We start from the raw sequence: 15,874 nt of genomic DNA on the forward strand, positions 1-15,874 counted from the left end.
GTCAATAACAGGCTAATTAATATCACTCGGAAACATGCCAACATTTCTCCGGCAAATGCTCTTAACTATTTCACAGTTACTAACTGACCGTCTGTTACGTGCTTCGTCTCAATTCATCACGCAGGGTCCCGTTCACTTCTTCTAAGGGTCCAAGCCACCAACTTACCGATTGTGACTGACCGACGTAGCATAGCATTTGTTTTCTGTTCGCTTCGCTGCTCTGCTGCGCTGAGCTGTACTGACTCACGCATATCGATGAGCCATGGAAAACCGGATATAACACAGCAAAAACACCACAACGCCTTGACTCGCTCGTCATCGATCTCACCAAACTGCCCGGGGACAGGAACATCGCGAAAAGCCTCACGACGTCAGAGGTTACCTACCTGTTCTTTGACAGTCGTTACTGTAGAACTATACCTATTAACACTGCAATGGCCCACTCACACTGACTTCATATTGTCTAAGCGCAATGCAAACAAAAAATCCTCTTAGTGTCGCATCGCATTGGACGGATTAGTGTGAGTGGAGTTTTCTTGTGCTAACAAGTCAAGCCATCAAGTTGAACTTGTAAGTCCAAGTACTGCACTGCAGAGGAGGGCTGACGAAATCAAAACGGGCGGATGGCTTTTTGGCGGCTTATTCAGATGGTGACTTTGCATGACAAGTGCAGCAGTGCAGATGAACCTCGCTTGGGTACGGATACGTTGCTCATGACGATCAATGTTCATCGAGTACGGAGTACTCCATACAAGCCAAGTGATCGTCATTCTTTTGAACCAAACGAGTCTCTGGGTAAACAATTATCGTGATTCTGACATGAGCCGAACTATGTTCTCTTGTCCCATCATGATGCCTTATCTCACCCAAATCGATCAACACCTCAACAATCCATTTCGACTCAATTGAATCCATTATTGATTGCCCGATCTGCCTTGAACCATGTAACAATCTCCCCTTTCCCCGCTCTCATCATCTCCATCAAAGTCTGGGGTTGTGTACACACACATCTTCCCTCCCCACCAAAAGTCACCACCATCTCAACAGTACCCCATACCTAAAATACCACTCTGCAGTATCACTCTGTCCTGCGCGATATAACTCACAAACATGCCACAATGACTCTTTCTTCCTCTCTATATTTCATATCACAATCACATTAATCACTTCCCCCTCCTTCTTCCCCATATTCCCCCGCAAACCAAAAACCAAAATAACTCCACTTTCTCTAGGTACTCTTGGTCTCACCACCAACCGTCCTGTATCACTCCCAAAGCGGAAATACCATCGACAGGACCAAGTACATGTGAGAGCCTAGTCAACATTCTCTTTGTAAGCCTTGCACAGGTAAGACAGAGTATCTCTCCCTCATTATCAAGTATCACACGAAAGAGTCCAATTTATGTTCCCGTTGGTACTACCCTACACGTAACACTGCAGTTCAGGTTCCGTCGAGGTAAAAAGACAGTTCAGATTTCCATCATAGGTATGCATACGTGAGACAAACTGACTGCATGTACTTCTCAACATAGTGCCTCGATGCAGATGTTCACACGTGTCACCATAGCTTCTCTGTAGATGCGACGCTTTACGCCAAAGTGTTGCGATTAATGAGACCCGTTCAATGCGAGAAATCGCGCAACATGTTCTGCATTCGGTTCATCGGAAAGTTTTTGATGTAACTTCACTCACTCACATCCGGAGATCACAGGATGACCTATTGGCTTGTCTCATTGCGGACAACATCCGAAGATGGAACTCATAATCCTCCTTGACAAGTATATCCTTGTACATACACACTTCATTCTCTCAAGACCTAGATCACTCTTCAACGGTCCAGAACATCGAATTTAACCAAACTTGTTTATGCTATTTTAATTATTACCATCATCGCGCCACTCTCTATCCATTATCATCGTTCATACTCCTTTTAGTTCTGACCGTACTTCTTAAAGGCACCAATGAGGCCACCAGTAGATGCGTCGTGACCCTCGCCGTTGCCCTCCTCATCAAGCTCCTTGAGGATCTTCTTGGCCAGGACCTTGCCCAGCTCGACACCCCACTGGTCGAAGCTGTTGATGTCCCAGATAGCACCCTCAGTGAAGGTGAGGTGCTCGTAGTAGACGATCAGAGCACCCAACTCGGCAGGGCCAATGGCACCACCGACGAGAATAGAGGTGGTAGGTCGGTTACCCAAGAATCGCTTGTGAGGGACAAGCTCCTCAGGGGCACCCTCGGCGCGGACCTGCTCATCAGTCTTGCCAACCATGAGGGCCTCGGCCTGGGCAAAGTAGTTGGAAGCAAGCATCTTCTGGTGAAGGTTGTCGCTGACGGGGTTGTGGGACTTGGCAGCGAGGATAAAGTCGGTGGGAATCAGCTTGGTACCCTGGTGAACAAGCTGGAAGAAGGAGTGCTGAGCGTTGGTGCAAGGCTCGCCGAAAAGGATGGGGCCTGACTGGTTAGCTTGGTCTTTGTCGCGCATGCAATAACTTACCAGTGGTGTACTTGGCAGAAGAGCCGTCAGAGGTGATGGTCTTGCCGTTAGACTCCATGGAGAGCTGCTGGAGGTAGGCGGGGAATCGGTGGAGGTACTGGTCGAAACTGATGACTGTTAGTGTCTGCAAACTCACTGAACATGCAAACTAAACTTACGGAGCAACAAGATGAGTCTGGGCCTGGAAAAAGTCAGAGTACCAAACGCTCAGAAGACCACCGAGAATAGGGATGTTCTCCTTGAGAGGAGTCTCGCGGAAGTGCTTGTCCATGGCGTGAGCACCGCTGAGGAACTTGTGGAAGTTGTCAAAGCCAACGTAGAGAGCGATGCTCAGACCAATGGCACTCCAGACAGAGTAACGACCACCGACCCAGCTCTCAAAGCCAAACATGTTCTTGCTGTCAATGCCAAACTTGGTCACCTCCTCCTCGTTGGTGGAGAGAGCAACAAAGTGCTTGGCAATCTCGCCCTTGTTGTCGGTCTTCTCGAGGAACCACTTCTTGGCTGTGTTGGCGTTGGTGGTGGTCTCGGCAGTGGTAAAGGTCTTGGAGGCAATGAGGAAGAGAGTGGTCTCAGGGTCAGACTCCTTGAGGGCCTCAGCGATGTGTGTGCCGTCAATGTTGGAGACGAAGTGAAGCTTCATGTCGTCAGCACCGTAGTGCTTGAGAGCTTCGGTGACCATGACGGGGCCGCTGTGAAATGTTAGCTTGATCTACAGGATACGGTATAGCAAAGCAACATACAGATCAGAACCACCGATACCAATGTTGATAATGGTGGTGAGCTTCTTGCCGGTGTATCCCTTCCACTCTCCACTGCGAACCTGCTCAGAAAACTCCTTCATGTGCTGGAGGACATCGTTGACGCCGCCCTGTGTGTTCATGACATCAACACCCTCAACCTTCATGTCCCAACCACCAACGTTTCGCAGGGCAGTGTGGTAGACGGCGCGGTCCTCGGTGAAGTTGATCTTCTCGCCAGCAAACATGGCATCGCGCTTCTTCTCGACACCAGCCTGCTCGGCGAGCTTGACGAGGAGGTCGAGGGTCTCATCGTTGAGGAAGTTCTTGGAAAAGTCGAAGAGGATCTCGGAGCTGACACCACCAGAGGTAAAGGTGCGGGTAAACTTGTCGAAGCGCTGAGGGTCAGAAGCAAAGGCTTCCTTGAGGACGAAGGACTTGCCAACGCTGTCGCGGTGCGACTGGAGGTCAGACCAGGCGGGGAGAGTGTTTGCGGGAGCCATTTTATCGATATTTGGATGAGTATAGGGAGTATAGAAGGGGAAAGAGAGGGGAGGAGGGAGTTTAAGAAGAAGAGGGGAAATGATGTTGTCTTGTATTTTGCTTCAGATCAGGTCCTCATACCTGAGCTGTTCCATGAGTGGAGGGGGAAAGAGCAAAAGCGCGGGCGGGGGGTGGGGTCATCATCCCACCAAGTGGAAGCTTCAAGCTTCAAGTCAACCGTTTGATGTTGTCATGATATGATTAATTAAAGTTGGGTATCGATACGACATGATTGCTTCTGTTTAATTGATTGTTGGTAATTATATCACGATATTTAATTAATACTCAATTAATCGTGCTTTATCAATTACCTACCCCCAAGCTAAAGTCTCTCAAGCTCAAACTCGCCCAGCATTTTAACCCCTCCAATGACAACATTCCTCTTCACCATGCTTCTCACCACCAGAATTCGGAGCTATAGCTGTGCAGTATCTATTACGCTAATTGACAACCCCGCCTAGCAATGTTACCTGCTGCCATGATTGAGCTACATTTTACCATCAAATTATTATTTTTTCACTGCTACTGACTGATACGCAGATGATCTTTCTAATCACCTAGCTTGGCTGACTGAACTTTTCACAGCTTTTCGTCATGTCTCCATAATCAACAGCCCTGCGTCATCGTGTCCAAGTTCCGGTTGAGCCGGGCACTCGCCGCAGTTGTCCCGCATCACCTCCGGTCTCACCACCCAAGACGTCTATCAAATCCAAATTCGCTCTTGTTGTTGCAGAATGAGCTGTGAACGAACTGGAATGCAGTGCAAACTATGCTCTAGCAATGCAAACATGCATTATCCATAATGATCCACCTGCGGAAAATTATTTACTGGTTTGACACACCGTGGTGACTTATCCCCCAATATCCATGTCCCTCGGAACTCTTTACCCCCAAAGTAGCATTCAAGACTAAACCCTGGCATGACTTGAGTTTAACCAGAAATTAAGAGTCTCTTTTCTAATATCACGAGTCAAAAATACATCGGGATACATCAATTTTGTAACCCAGGGCAGACAATACATACCTCTACATACTAATCACGGCAATATCTATGGGAAACCCGTGTGGCCAAGGTAGACTAGTTGAGATATATACTTCATTATATGAGAACATGACCAACTGGTCTTCCATCTAACCACCATCTCGGGTGTTGGCATAGGTAACCATTGTATAATGCCTACACCAACCCTGAAAACAATCACGGAACCTCAATATTTCAACATAATAACAAGTAACTGTCAATTTCTTTTCATTATACTCATTGATGCCATGGCAACCCTGACGAAAAAATGACCAAACCTTTTCTACACCAGCCATCTAAGCACCATTGCTCTGTTTAAATCACACGCACAACATATCTGATAGCTACTGCGACTGCTTCTACTCGTCGTCCTCCTCAGACTCGTCATCCTCAGCCTCAGCCTCAGCCTCGGCTTCAGGTTCAGACTCTTCCTTCTGTCCATTAACGGTTTCTGTAGCAGCGCCACCCTCCTTCTCGAGCTTGAGCCACTCGTCCCACTCGGGGAAGAGCTCATCGTCCTCACCAGGCACACCGATAAGCTTGGCTACTCGAGCCTTCTTGTTCTTCTCCAGACCCTCCTTCCACTGGTTTACTAATGGTACAGTCAAGCTGGGTTGGTAAGTTTGACTGAAGAGAACGGCCTCTGCGAGTCTACCAGTGTTGGTAAGAATCTGTGTGCAAGCCTCAATGTTGCCGAGGAGCCATTGGCATGAAAAGGCAACGTTGTGAGCACCGGCCTCTTGTGCCTGAGTAGCCAATGCAGACAGACCATCTCGGTCGCCTGTTGATGAGTGCAGAAGCAGCAGGGATCCGAGATCCTTGGCATGTGTAAAGCACTCGGCAGCAAGGGCAACGTCCCAAGCTGATAGCGCAGCGTCACCAACAGTCTTCCACTTGTGGTCAGCATCAGCCTCGCGGGCAAGGTCCAGAGCAATAGCAAGCTCATTCAATGCTAGGGCAAGATCAAACTTGTGCTCGGGATCTGTTGCAACCTCCAACGCAAGCTCCTTGTGACCTTGGCCTTCCAAGAATCGAGCAATCTTGTTGAGCTGGTCTTCAGGAATGGTTGGTAGCAGCTCGGCAGCTGTCTCCATATCCTCTCGGAGAACAAGAGTCTGGTACTCAAGTACAGGGAGAGAAAGACCGAAAGAGGTGACGTTGACATCCTTGTCGGCGAGGTAGATTCGGGAGTCACGCTGGATGTAGCCCAGGATGTACTGGGCCTTGTCGAAGTGAGAGATGGTGTAGGTTTGGTCGCCAACAAGGTAGTTGAGTCGGTTGGTGCTGTTGGTGTAGATGAAGCAGTCGCCAATCCATTCTCCAGTTCGCACACTGTCTGGTCAGCAGGTTTCAAACAAAAATTGGGGGGGTACACATACGATTCACTAATATCAGTGATAACCTCAAAGGCAGCCTCAACACCGTCTTCCTCGACTTGTCCAGACTGGACAGCCTCAACATAGTTCTCGCGAGAGAATCGTAGCACGTAAAAGGTGTCCTCGCAGGCAATTGCGACCAACTCTCCGCTATCAGACCAGTAAACCTGCTTAGGCTCAACCTCGATTCTTCGAACAAGGCCACCGGTTGTCCAATCAAAGAAGGAGACACCACCCTGACCAGTAACTCCGAGGAGAACACCGCCGTGGAGTCTCTCGGCCTGGAAACCAACATCAAGACCACCGCTCTTCTCGACAAAGTTCTTGAAGAGCTTGACGCTCATGGCTGACTCTCGGATAGCAAAGTCGTTGCTGTTTTCCTTGGAAGCCCAGACAAAGTCGAGCGCTGAACCAAAAGCCTTGTTACGCCAAGCAAGGGCAGTATAGATGATGTATTCACCATCACCGCAGACAGCGACGAATCGGCCGTTAGGGGAGTGAATGAGCGTTTGAGGGTAAACTTCGCAGGTGCCGAGATCCTTGGTGGGGAGCGAGATGGGCTCGTTGTCCTTAATAGAGGCATCTACGATCGTTAGCATGATTCGACAAATGGATATCGGTACGCACCTCCTCCCTTGATAATAGAAGAGACAACCTCGTTGTGACGAGCCCAGATGAGCTTGCCAGATGTATCCATCGATACGGCTGGCTCCTCACGACCAAGCTTGACAACGACAGCACCATCGTCGAAACCAACAGCAACACCCTGCTTGCCCTTTTGATACGAAACACACCAGGCCCGCTCCAGACTGTAGTTAAGAGACTGCTCGAATCGGTAGGTGTTTGCGTGCCATATCCTTATCGTACCGTCCTCGGAACCAGAAATGATGACGGGCAATTCAGGGTGGTAACAAGCGAACGAAACATTGTTAGTGTGGCCTTCGAGAGTAGCGATCAGGGACTTTGTGGTGTAATCCCAAATCTTGACGGTTCGGTCGTCGGAAGTGGTGAGGAGGTAGGGCTTGTCGGAGTGAGGGTAGTAGTCGACGTGGTTGACACCCTTGGTCTCGTGAGCCTCGAGGGTGAAGTTGGGGGTGGAGGATCCAAGACTCCAGATCTTGACAGTTCGATCGAGACAGGCTGACGCAAAAGTGTTTGTGTCCTTGGGGTTAATGGCCAATCCCATGACATAGTGGCCGTGGCCCTCGAACACCTGTACACACTTCCATCCCTTCTCCCAATCCCAAAGCTTGATGGTCATGTCATCGGAGGCAGTCAACACAAAGGGCTGTGTGGGGTGGACGGCAATCGCTCGAATGTAATCGGGGTGCGCCTCGAAAGAGGTGATCTTCTCGGAGGTGTTGTAGTTGTAGACTCGTAGTTGGAAGTCATCGGAACCGCAGACAATCCAGTTTTTCCTGGCAATGAATCGACCGGCGCGGACAGGGACATCGGTGAGCTCAAATGTCTTGACGATCTGTTGGGTTTCATGGGACCAGATGTAGACGTGGCCTATACTGTTAGCTGGGAGCAGAGCCTCTACAATCGAAAGGCATACCGCTGTAGAGGGTTGTGAGAATCCATGGCTCGTGAGGATGGAAATCAATGCCCTTGACTCGCTCACTGCGAGCATAGAGCTGGCGCTGTATTGCGAAACGTGTCAGCTCGGATCAGATCGCAAGGTTGAAGCTGTGAAGCTGTAGGCAGTTGGTTGCTGCGCTCGAGACAACATGGCATGACCCTGCTACCAACGAGGCGCACCTAGAGCCACATCTAAACTAACCTTGACGTCTAACTTCATCTTGTCGTATGTCGTCGCTGTCGCGTTGCGCAGAGTTGAAGTTGCAAGCTGTCCAGCAAGGGCGGTGATAGTGAGTGAGGTAGTGGGGTCAACGGCAAGAATCCCTGGAGGAGTCTACCATGCGGGACGACAGTGGTCGCAAAGAGAAGTGATACTGAGAGAAACAAGAGTTAAAACAGAGCCAAATATTCAAACGCTAATCATCAATCGTGATTCGGTTTTTGGATTGGCAATGTAGCTTGAGCTCTTCAATTTTTGAGCTCCCCAAAATGTGTCCTGCGGCTCTTGCCAGGCTGGCCATCCCATCCAATGCCATGTGTTGTTGGCCTGAAGTATCAGGCCTCAACCTCCTTATCCCTTCTTATCGCAGGGATGCTCCAGAAAAGGGGTTATAGGGTAACTAGACAGTGAGAGACAATAGACATGATGTCTTGATTGAAGTCGTTTTACGTGATTTACTATTATTGATTTTTTTGTGAATTATGTCGTTTACCGTACTTTATTGTATGCCCATTACCATTAGCATAGTTGAGAATCTGTGGTCCATATTGGTAGTGATATTTGACACTTTGGTGCAAACTCATGCTCGGATGTAACATCCAAAACAAAAGTTTCAAGGTGGACCTCTACCGATCTTGACCATCATGCACAATTAAGTAGCTGTTCTATTCTCAGGTACCTATTCTAATTCGGTAATTTACCCTGCAATTCCTACATATCCAACCAAGCAGGTTGTTCGACACGCGTCGTCTTTTACATCATCAGGTGTGGCTGTACAAGTTGAACGATCTAACATGCAATACATACAGTGCACCCTCAATTGGGCTCTGGATTGGGCAAACTCCAGATCTTGATCTTGAGGGCAAGTCCTGCTACATGGACTCAAAGTTCCATCTCATTTACCCCTTATGCTTATGGATGCTTGACTGGAGCCTCGCTTTAAGATCAACAAAGCTAGAGCCCGTGTAGTGGCTTTACCTCAACCTGACAGCACAGCCCAGACCAGCCATTCCCCACAGTCTGAAGCTCCTGTGTCGCAGACTGAGACACTGTGTTTACAGCACTTAAACAGCGCTGCACAAACTCTAGTCACAGTGCATATCCCCTGAAGCTATCCATCTCAAAGGTCCACCGCCACGGACGGCTCCCCTTCGTTCCATCCCCCCCGTTCACGTCCACTAGGTCTAGGTGCCATCTGGGCTCGGCTCGTCTCGTCTCGGGCTCTTGTTGCTTCGCCTCCTCATACCTGACCTGACCCGGACTTGACTTGGACTTGACAACAAAACTCTCCCATCTTCCCTTCGATCTCACTCTTTTCCAGATCGTCGGCGCGCAATCTTCCTTTCGCCTTCCTTTCGACCTGCAAACTTTCGACTCAAAGCGGCCGGTCTACGCTCTCTCCACGTTTATATGCGGGGTTACAAATCATCCACTTGAATCCTCTACCGTACTCTCACCATCTGCCTTTTTGATTGATCAGGAGTTTGTCAGCGAGCGCAGACTTTGTCTCTCTGCTCCAAGTTATCGACTTTGTCGATAGCACCTTTTTCTTGTCTAGCAAACACCTCATTAACAGTCGCAGCCATGTCTTGGAAGCTCACCAAGAGTATGTTTACATCCAGTATTTATCTGGCTGACCTCCAGTGTCCAGTCGCAACAGCTAACATCCATCAGAGTTAAAGGAAACCCATCTGGGTCAATCCTTGAGCCCCTTTTCTCGATCACCGTCCACTTCAACCATCACCGATAAAGAGAAGGAGGCTCAAGCCAGCGGTGCCGTCACACCCACGACCGAAAGTGCCATAGGTGAGCATATCAAACTGGGACAAAGGTCCAACGACTGACGAGTATAGCCGCCTCTGAGGCCATGACACAGTCTCCCGTAGTCAAGCCACCCAAGCCCGGTATCCTCGTCGTTACACTCCATGAAGGTCAAGGATTTTCCCTCCCCGAGCAGCACCGAAGTGCATTTGCTTCATCACACCAAGGATCGATGTCCTCTGGAAGCGCCATTTCCGGTTCTGTTCGACCCGGCTCCTCACAACGCACTGCCGGATTTTCCAACGGAAGGCCGCAGTCGTCTGCTGGTGGTTTCAACGGTATCCCGACCAACCACGGCAGAATTTCTGGCAAGTACATGCCGTACGCCCTCCTCGATTTCGACAAGGTCCAGGTCTTTGTCAACTCGGTCGACGGAAACCCCGAGAACCCCCTTTGGGCTGGCGGCAACACCCAATACAAGTTTGATGTTTCAAGAGTGACAGAGCTCGTCATCCACCTGTACATGCGCAACCCGACGGCACCACCCGGATCCGGTCGAAGCCAGGATATCTTTTTGGGTGTCGTACGCATCAACCCCCGATTCGAAGAGCGACAGCAGTACGTCGAGGACCCCAAGGCCAGCAAAAAGGATCGCGAGAAGGCGGCTGCCGAATTCGCAGCGCGTCACGGCCACCAGGGTGCCGAGTGGGTTGACGTGCAGTACGGAACCGGAAAGATCAAGGTCGGTGTTGACTACGTCGAGACTCGAGCAGGCAAGCTCAAGATTGAGGATTTCGAACTTCTCAAGCTGGTCGGCAAGGGCAGTTTCGGTAAGGTCATGCAGGTGCGCAAGAAGGACACGAACCGAATCTACGCCCTCAAGACAATCCGCAAGGCACACATTATCTCGCGGTCTGAAGTCGCCCACACACTCGCCGAACGGTCCGTGCTGGCACAGATCAACAACCCCTTCATTGTGCCACTAAAGTTCAGTTTCCAGTCACCAGAGAAGCTCTACTTTGTCCTGGCGTTTGTTAACGGAGGTGAGCTGTTCCACCACTTGCAAAAGGAGCACCGATTCGACGTCAATCGATCACGCTTTTACACTGCCGAACTTCTCTGTGCTCTGGAATGTCTGCACGGCTTCAGCGTGATCTACCGAGATCTCAAGCCCGAGAACATTCTCCTCGATTACCAAGGTCACATCGCTCTGTGCGACTTTGGTCTTTGCAAGCTTGACATGAAGGATGAGGACCGAACCAACACTTTCTGCGGTACTCCTGAGTACCTGGCGCCTGAGCTGTTGATGGGTCAAGGTTACAACAAGACAGTCGATTGGTGGACCCTTGGTGTTCTGCTCTATGAGATGTTGACGGGTCTGCCACCCTTTTATGACGAAAACACCAATGAGATGTACCGCAAGATTCTATCGGAGCCTCTTCATTTCTCGGATGTGGTTCCTCCAGCTGCCAAGGATCTCCTCACCAAACTTCTCAACCGTAACCCCGAGGAGCGACTGGGAGCCAACGGCTCAGCTGAAATCAAGGCGCACCCCTTCTTCCATGCTATTGACTGGAGGAAGTTGCTTCAGCGCAAGTACGAGCCCACGTTCAAGCCTAGTGTGGTATGTATTCCGTATGCTGTTTTAACCTTGGATTTAATTAACATGAATAGGCCGACGCTTTGGACACAACCAACTTTGACCCCGAATTCACATCTGAAGCGCCCCAAGATTCCTTTGTTGATGGCCCCATGCTGTCACAGACTATGCAGAACCAATTCCAAGGCTTCAGCTACAACCGACCAATTGCTGGACTTGGAGATGCTGGCGGCAGTGTCAAGGATCCGTCGTTTGTCGGTAGCTTGACAGATAACCGATAAATCTTGCAAAAGACGGAAGGCAGACGTTAGACAGCGAGCAGGCTCGAGTCTGGGCTGGCTTGACTCACCCAGGCAGGATACCAGTCTTTGTCAGTCAAAAGAGCCATGTAACTGGAGAGGTGGAGTTGCGAGGAACAGGTATAAGCAATGAGAAGCACAGCACAGAACAGAACAGTCTGGGAGAACCTAGAGGATGGGGATGGGGGTGAGGATGAATGTAGATAAGAAGCCTACTTTGTTTTGGCGTGTTTGGAGTTTGATACACTCGTTAGTGGGTTTGATGCTGTAGTTATGTTACTGTCTCATGTTTGCGAGAGATTGCTGGTCTTGTGACTTGGTTGATGTGGTGAACCTGAGGTTATGGTTAGCATTGTCAATTGGATAGTGTACAGCTCAAGAGAGAGATAAGTATTTGACAACCAGATTGATATATTTGCAGCCTTTGTCAATCTCGTATATCAGTCCAAGCAAGCAATTATAATAACAATGCCTATCCTTCATCAGGACTTGGTTGAAATAATGAACAACAAGTCTTATTAGTTGACTATTGACACATCCCTGGAGATGAGTCTCGATGTGAATATGTTCTCTACAATACATAGCAGTTGTGACAGTGGGGTTTGACAGTGATATGGACTATTCAAATTCTCGACCGTTCTTTTGCTTTTGTGTTGCTTTGTTCCTTGATCCCTGACAGTATCAACTCAGAGCTGACAACTGTAAGCGCTGTGGCTACCATCGGCCAATTTATACAAGACATGGCTGAACTAATCGGTTTGTGGCGTTATGCTTAAACGGTTAATAAACATCACTAATATCACATCAAATCTTACGAATGCTCCAAGTTGGCACGAAAGAGATGTGTTTGTATTAAAAACTATTAATCTTAAATGCCTTATCCAACAGTCCATCTGTTACCATCTCAGATTTAGAGAGCAGCAACAACACCGGCAACAGCGGCGGCGGCGACGTAGAGGAGCCCGCCCTCACGAGCGACAGCACCGTTGGTCTCAACGGGGGAAGAGCCACCGGAAGTAGGAGTAGCGGCGGGAGTCTTGGCGGTCTCGTCGGCAGAAGAGACGACGGGAGGAACAACACCAGTGGTGGTGGCAGTGAGGCCGGTGGAGGCGGGGGCACCGGTAGCAGAAGCCTCGCAGACGGGGACAAGGCTGGCGAGCGAAGCAAGCTCGGGGCACTCCTTGACAGCGGACATGATATCGTCCTGGTTCTTGCCGTACCAGGCGATGATGGAGGAGCTGTAGTCGGCGTACTCGCTGGAGAGAGAGGCGGGGGTGCTGAAGCTGCAAGGGTCGGTCTGGGGGTTCTTGAGGAGATCAGAGACGATCTCGGGGGCGGGAGTAGGGACGCCCTGGGCGATGTCGAGAACGGCGGACTGGCACTCCTCGCTGATGTCACCGAGAGAAGGGAGGCCGGTCTGGCGAGCCTCGATGGCACCGCGCTTCATGATGGGGTTGGCCATGAAGTTGACGTTGGCCGAGACGGCGGTGGCCAGGAGGGAGGCGATAACGATGGACTGCATTTTGATAGTGAGGGAGTGTCTAACGAGTGAAGACTGATTATTACTGAGTTGAGGTAAGGATGGGAGGGACAAGAGAGAGAAAAGGGGATGGGAGAAGATGGTCTTTAATAGTTTAGCATGTTCCGGGGTAAAGACAAGACTACAGTTCTAGCCTCTGTCTAAGTGATCTTAGTCTCTAGGCAGCCTAGGCAGACAAGAGACAAGCTCACTTTACACATCACTTTATTAGCTTCACCGCTGGCGGCACCTTTCCTTGTCGGGACCTAAAAAGCAATGCCCAGGTTTGGTAGGCCATATGTCATATATCGGGTGGAACCTGAAGCAATTCAGGGGGTGTTTTTCATTGCTTTTTTACCAGTGAAGCTTGCCATCACACTCGAGTCACAGCTGCAGTTGACCAATGTGAATCAGCCCTACAATTACTGGGGTATCGGAATGCGAGGTTTCTTGTTTTGTGCTGATCGATACCTTGGAGGGCGTCTTGGAACATGTCATGAAGTGCCGATAGCGCTGGCTGAATGTTGGGGCTAAGCCTTGGCGCTTACAGCTGAGGTTTTTGCATCGACGATCTCGTCTGTTTGGGGGATAGACAGCAACTTCTAAACAGACAAACAAAGGACGTTTAATGAACCAACATGTTTTCGCGTTGGCAAAAAACAATATCCTCGCTTATCATGGGAAATTCGTTCATGTAAACAAGCTCTCTCGCTAGGATAAAATGACTCGATCAATTGACCCATCACTTATTATTTGCCCCCTGAAATTAAAATTAACTACCTGCTAAGGCAGACGCTCGGACAAGATGGTCAGGGACTTACCGTTAAACCCGACCTACTGACCCCCCCGCCGCCTGCTGAAACCCCCTAGTTCTGGGCTGCCTCCACCAATTACCCAAACTCTGGCAAGCCATTATTCCCGCTCTTTGCCTTGACACTTTATTTTCGCCAAGCGAAGCTCGATTCCTTTGATGGAGACAGTCCCAATCCTTCTCGTCATAGTCAATGCCGATGCTACCATAACAACCCATTAACCAAGTTTTAGCAGTGACGACTCCTCAATTGCATGTTCCAAATGCGCTCTGACATCCGCTCCCACAGTGATCACTTGAAGTTCCACACCATCCAGCTCTTGAGCAACACGGATCCCATTGATCACATTTCTTGCCTCCAAATGCAGAACCGCATCGGCCCGGGTTCGTTGCAGTCGGCTCCGGTCCCGCCGGCTCCGAAACCCCACTGCACGTACCGAAAACAGGTTGGCATCCCCTCCCGCAGTGCGCATCCGTACTCCCGCACCACCCGTTCTGCGAACAGCACGTCTCGCCATTGAACTCTCCTCTGCACGTTGCGCCACCGTGTCGAGAACCGCAACGTCCGTTTGTAGTCAGCGGGAACGTAGCAGAGCTGGTGGCCGCTGTCGTGGTGGTAGAGGCAGACGAGGGGGTAACTGAACGGTACCAGTTTGCTTTGGGATCCTCGAGGCACTCGCCGACTGTTACGCCGCGGAAGTTGTTGCGGGCAAGAGACTTGAGCATGTACTCTGTGAGGTTGTACACGCTCTGGTACACAGGGTCGTGCTCGATGTGAAGCCACTTGTTACTCGCAGGGGATTTACCCTCTACGGTGGTATCCCAGATCTGCTTCGACGTACCGATTGTGTTTGGGCTGTCGTGCAGATAACCCTCAGTATCCAAGTTGAAGTAGGTGACATGATATCCCAGCTCGCCTAGCCAAGCATCGGTAGTAGCGTTGCTGGCTGAGTATGGGGGACGCATGTATGTTGGGAAGTAGCCCAGAATGTCTGCAAAGGCGATCTCGTTGAAGATCATCTGGTTCCAGAACTTGGCGCGCGATAGAGTGGTAAGACGCTGATGAGACCATGTGTGACTGGCGATCTGGTGACCGTCACGAATCATGCGGCGGATCAGACCAGGCCATGGGGTTGCGGGATCGTTGATGGCGCCCTTGCCGAGATTGCGACCTGTGATGTAGAATGTTGCTTTGACATTGTAGCGCTGTGGCTGTCAGACGATAGCCGTGAATGGATGTGATGTGTAGATCAGGAACTTACTTGGAGCAGATCAAGCAGATCCTCGGTATAAGTATACGGACCATCGTCATACGTTATAGCAATATCGCCATTTCGATTGCATCGATAAATCGCCTGTCCATATGGAATACTTCCCACTTTTGGCCTTGCAACATTGGTAGTATCAGGCCCAGTAGGCCTGACATTCGCATCACAGCCAGGGCCATACTCAATCTGACACGCCGGAGCAGAGCAGTAAAGGTATCCCGTTCCACACCAACTTGACCACTATCAGATCATGCAAACTCATAATGGGGGATAAAGGACGACGACTTACCCAGCGCTCGAACAGCACTCATTAGCAGCGCATACACCCCCAAAGCCTGTTCCACATCGCCCAGCTTGTCTTTTCTCAAGACCAAAGATGTTGCGGAAACTAGGTGTTGCAACAACATTGACAGCCAGCAAGGCGACGAGAGAGGCAAATGAACCCTTCATGGTGAAAAGAGTGTCAAAAACGAGTGACTGTAACGAATGGATGCCTTTGACTCGAGAGGCGTGGTTGATGAATTGGGTCTTCTGTGGTTATAACCATGGTTTATATACCTGCTTTCTTTTTCTCGCAACGACTACCTTTCGAGTCTTGCAGAAAAGAAAAGTGACGCTTCACATTGCTCCGTGCAGTAATA

General features: G+C 50.0%; 5 protein-coding genes across 5 annotated transcripts; 1 reads left to right on the forward strand and 4 right to left on the reverse strand.

Annotated features, from left to right (window-relative positions):
- Positions 1-1,701: 1,701 nt before the first annotated feature.
- Positions 1,702-3,740, reverse strand: FGSG_05843 (glucose-6-phosphate isomerase). Its single transcript, XM_011326142.1, has 4 exons — positions 3,238-3,740; positions 2,653-3,186; positions 2,495-2,601; positions 1,702-2,451 (listed from the first exon to the last, which is right to left on the reverse strand). The coding sequence occupies exons 1-4, from the start codon at positions 3,735-3,737 to the stop codon at positions 1,931-1,933; spliced, it is 1,662 nt and encodes a 553-aa protein (XP_011324444.1). The 5' UTR covers positions 3,738-3,740; the 3' UTR covers positions 1,702-1,930.
- Positions 3,741-5,048: 1,308 nt separating this feature from the next.
- FGSG_05844 (coatomer subunit beta) lies at positions 5,049-7,975 on the reverse strand (the record flags this gene model as incomplete). Its single annotated transcript, XM_011326143.1, has 5 exons — positions 5,049-6,130; positions 6,178-6,757; positions 6,802-7,686; positions 7,733-7,817; positions 7,958-7,975. 5 exons carry the CDS (start codon positions 7,973-7,975, stop codon positions 5,158-5,160), a joined length of 2,541 nt encoding a protein of 846 aa, XP_011324445.1. The 3' UTR covers positions 5,049-5,157.
- Positions 7,976-9,274: 1,299 nt separating this feature from the next.
- FGSG_05845 (serine/threonine-protein kinase gad8) lies at positions 9,275-11,823 on the forward strand. Its single transcript, XM_011326144.1, has 4 exons — positions 9,275-9,581; positions 9,650-9,781; positions 9,829-11,360; positions 11,411-11,823. The coding sequence occupies exons 1-4, from the start codon at positions 9,560-9,562 to the stop codon at positions 11,615-11,617; spliced, it is 1,893 nt and encodes a 630-aa protein (XP_011324446.1). The 5' UTR covers positions 9,275-9,559; the 3' UTR covers positions 11,618-11,823.
- A 639-nt stretch (positions 11,824-12,462) lies between these two features.
- FGSG_05846 (uncharacterized protein) lies at positions 12,463-13,218 on the reverse strand. The gene has a single exon (XM_011326145.1). It carries the CDS (start codon positions 13,155-13,157, stop codon positions 12,546-12,548), a length of 612 nt encoding a protein of 203 aa, XP_011324447.1. The 5' UTR covers positions 13,158-13,218; the 3' UTR covers positions 12,463-12,545.
- Positions 13,219-14,211: 993 nt separating this feature from the next.
- Positions 14,212-15,683, reverse strand: FGSG_05847 (uncharacterized protein; the record flags this gene model as incomplete). The annotated part of the gene is made up of 3 exons (XM_011326146.1): positions 14,212-15,177; positions 15,228-15,465; positions 15,523-15,683. The coding sequence occupies 3 exons, from the start codon at positions 15,681-15,683 to the stop codon at positions 14,212-14,214; spliced, it is 1,365 nt and encodes a 454-aa protein (XP_011324448.1).
- Positions 15,684-15,874: the final 191 nt, after the last annotated feature.

Source organism: Fusarium graminearum, chromosome 3, assembly GCF_000240135.3.
Source record: "Fusarium graminearum PH-1 chromosome 3, whole genome shotgun sequence".
In the NCBI taxonomy this organism is placed as follows: Eukaryota; Fungi; Ascomycota; class Sordariomycetes; order Hypocreales; family Nectriaceae; genus Fusarium; species Fusarium graminearum.

Coding starts and splice junctions, on each gene's coding strand:
- FGSG_05845 (XM_011326144.1), top strand. CDS start 9,560: ATGTCTTGGAAGCTCACCAAGA. Junction 9,582..9,649: donor GTCTTGGAAGCTCACCAAGA/GTATGTTTACAT, acceptor AACATCCATCAG/AGTTAAAGGAAACCCATCTG. Junction 11,361..11,410: donor CCACGTTCAAGCCTAGTGTG/GTATGTATTCCG, acceptor TAACATGAATAG/GCCGACGCTTTGGACACAAC.
- FGSG_05846 (XM_011326145.1), bottom strand. CDS start 13,157: ATGCAGTCCATCGTTATCGCCTCCCTCCTGGCCACCGCCGTCTCGGCC.
- FGSG_05843 (XM_011326142.1), bottom strand. CDS start 3,737: ATGGCTCCCGCAAACACTCTCCCCGCCTGGTCTGACCTCCAGTCGCAC. Junction 2,602..2,652: donor CAGACTCATCTTGTTGCTCC/GTAAGTTTAGTT, acceptor AACAGTCATCAG/TTTCGACCAGTACCTCCACC. Junction 2,452..2,494: donor TTCTGCCAAGTACACCACTG/GTAAGTTATTGC, acceptor CTAACCAGTCAG/GCCCCATCCTTTTCGGCGAG.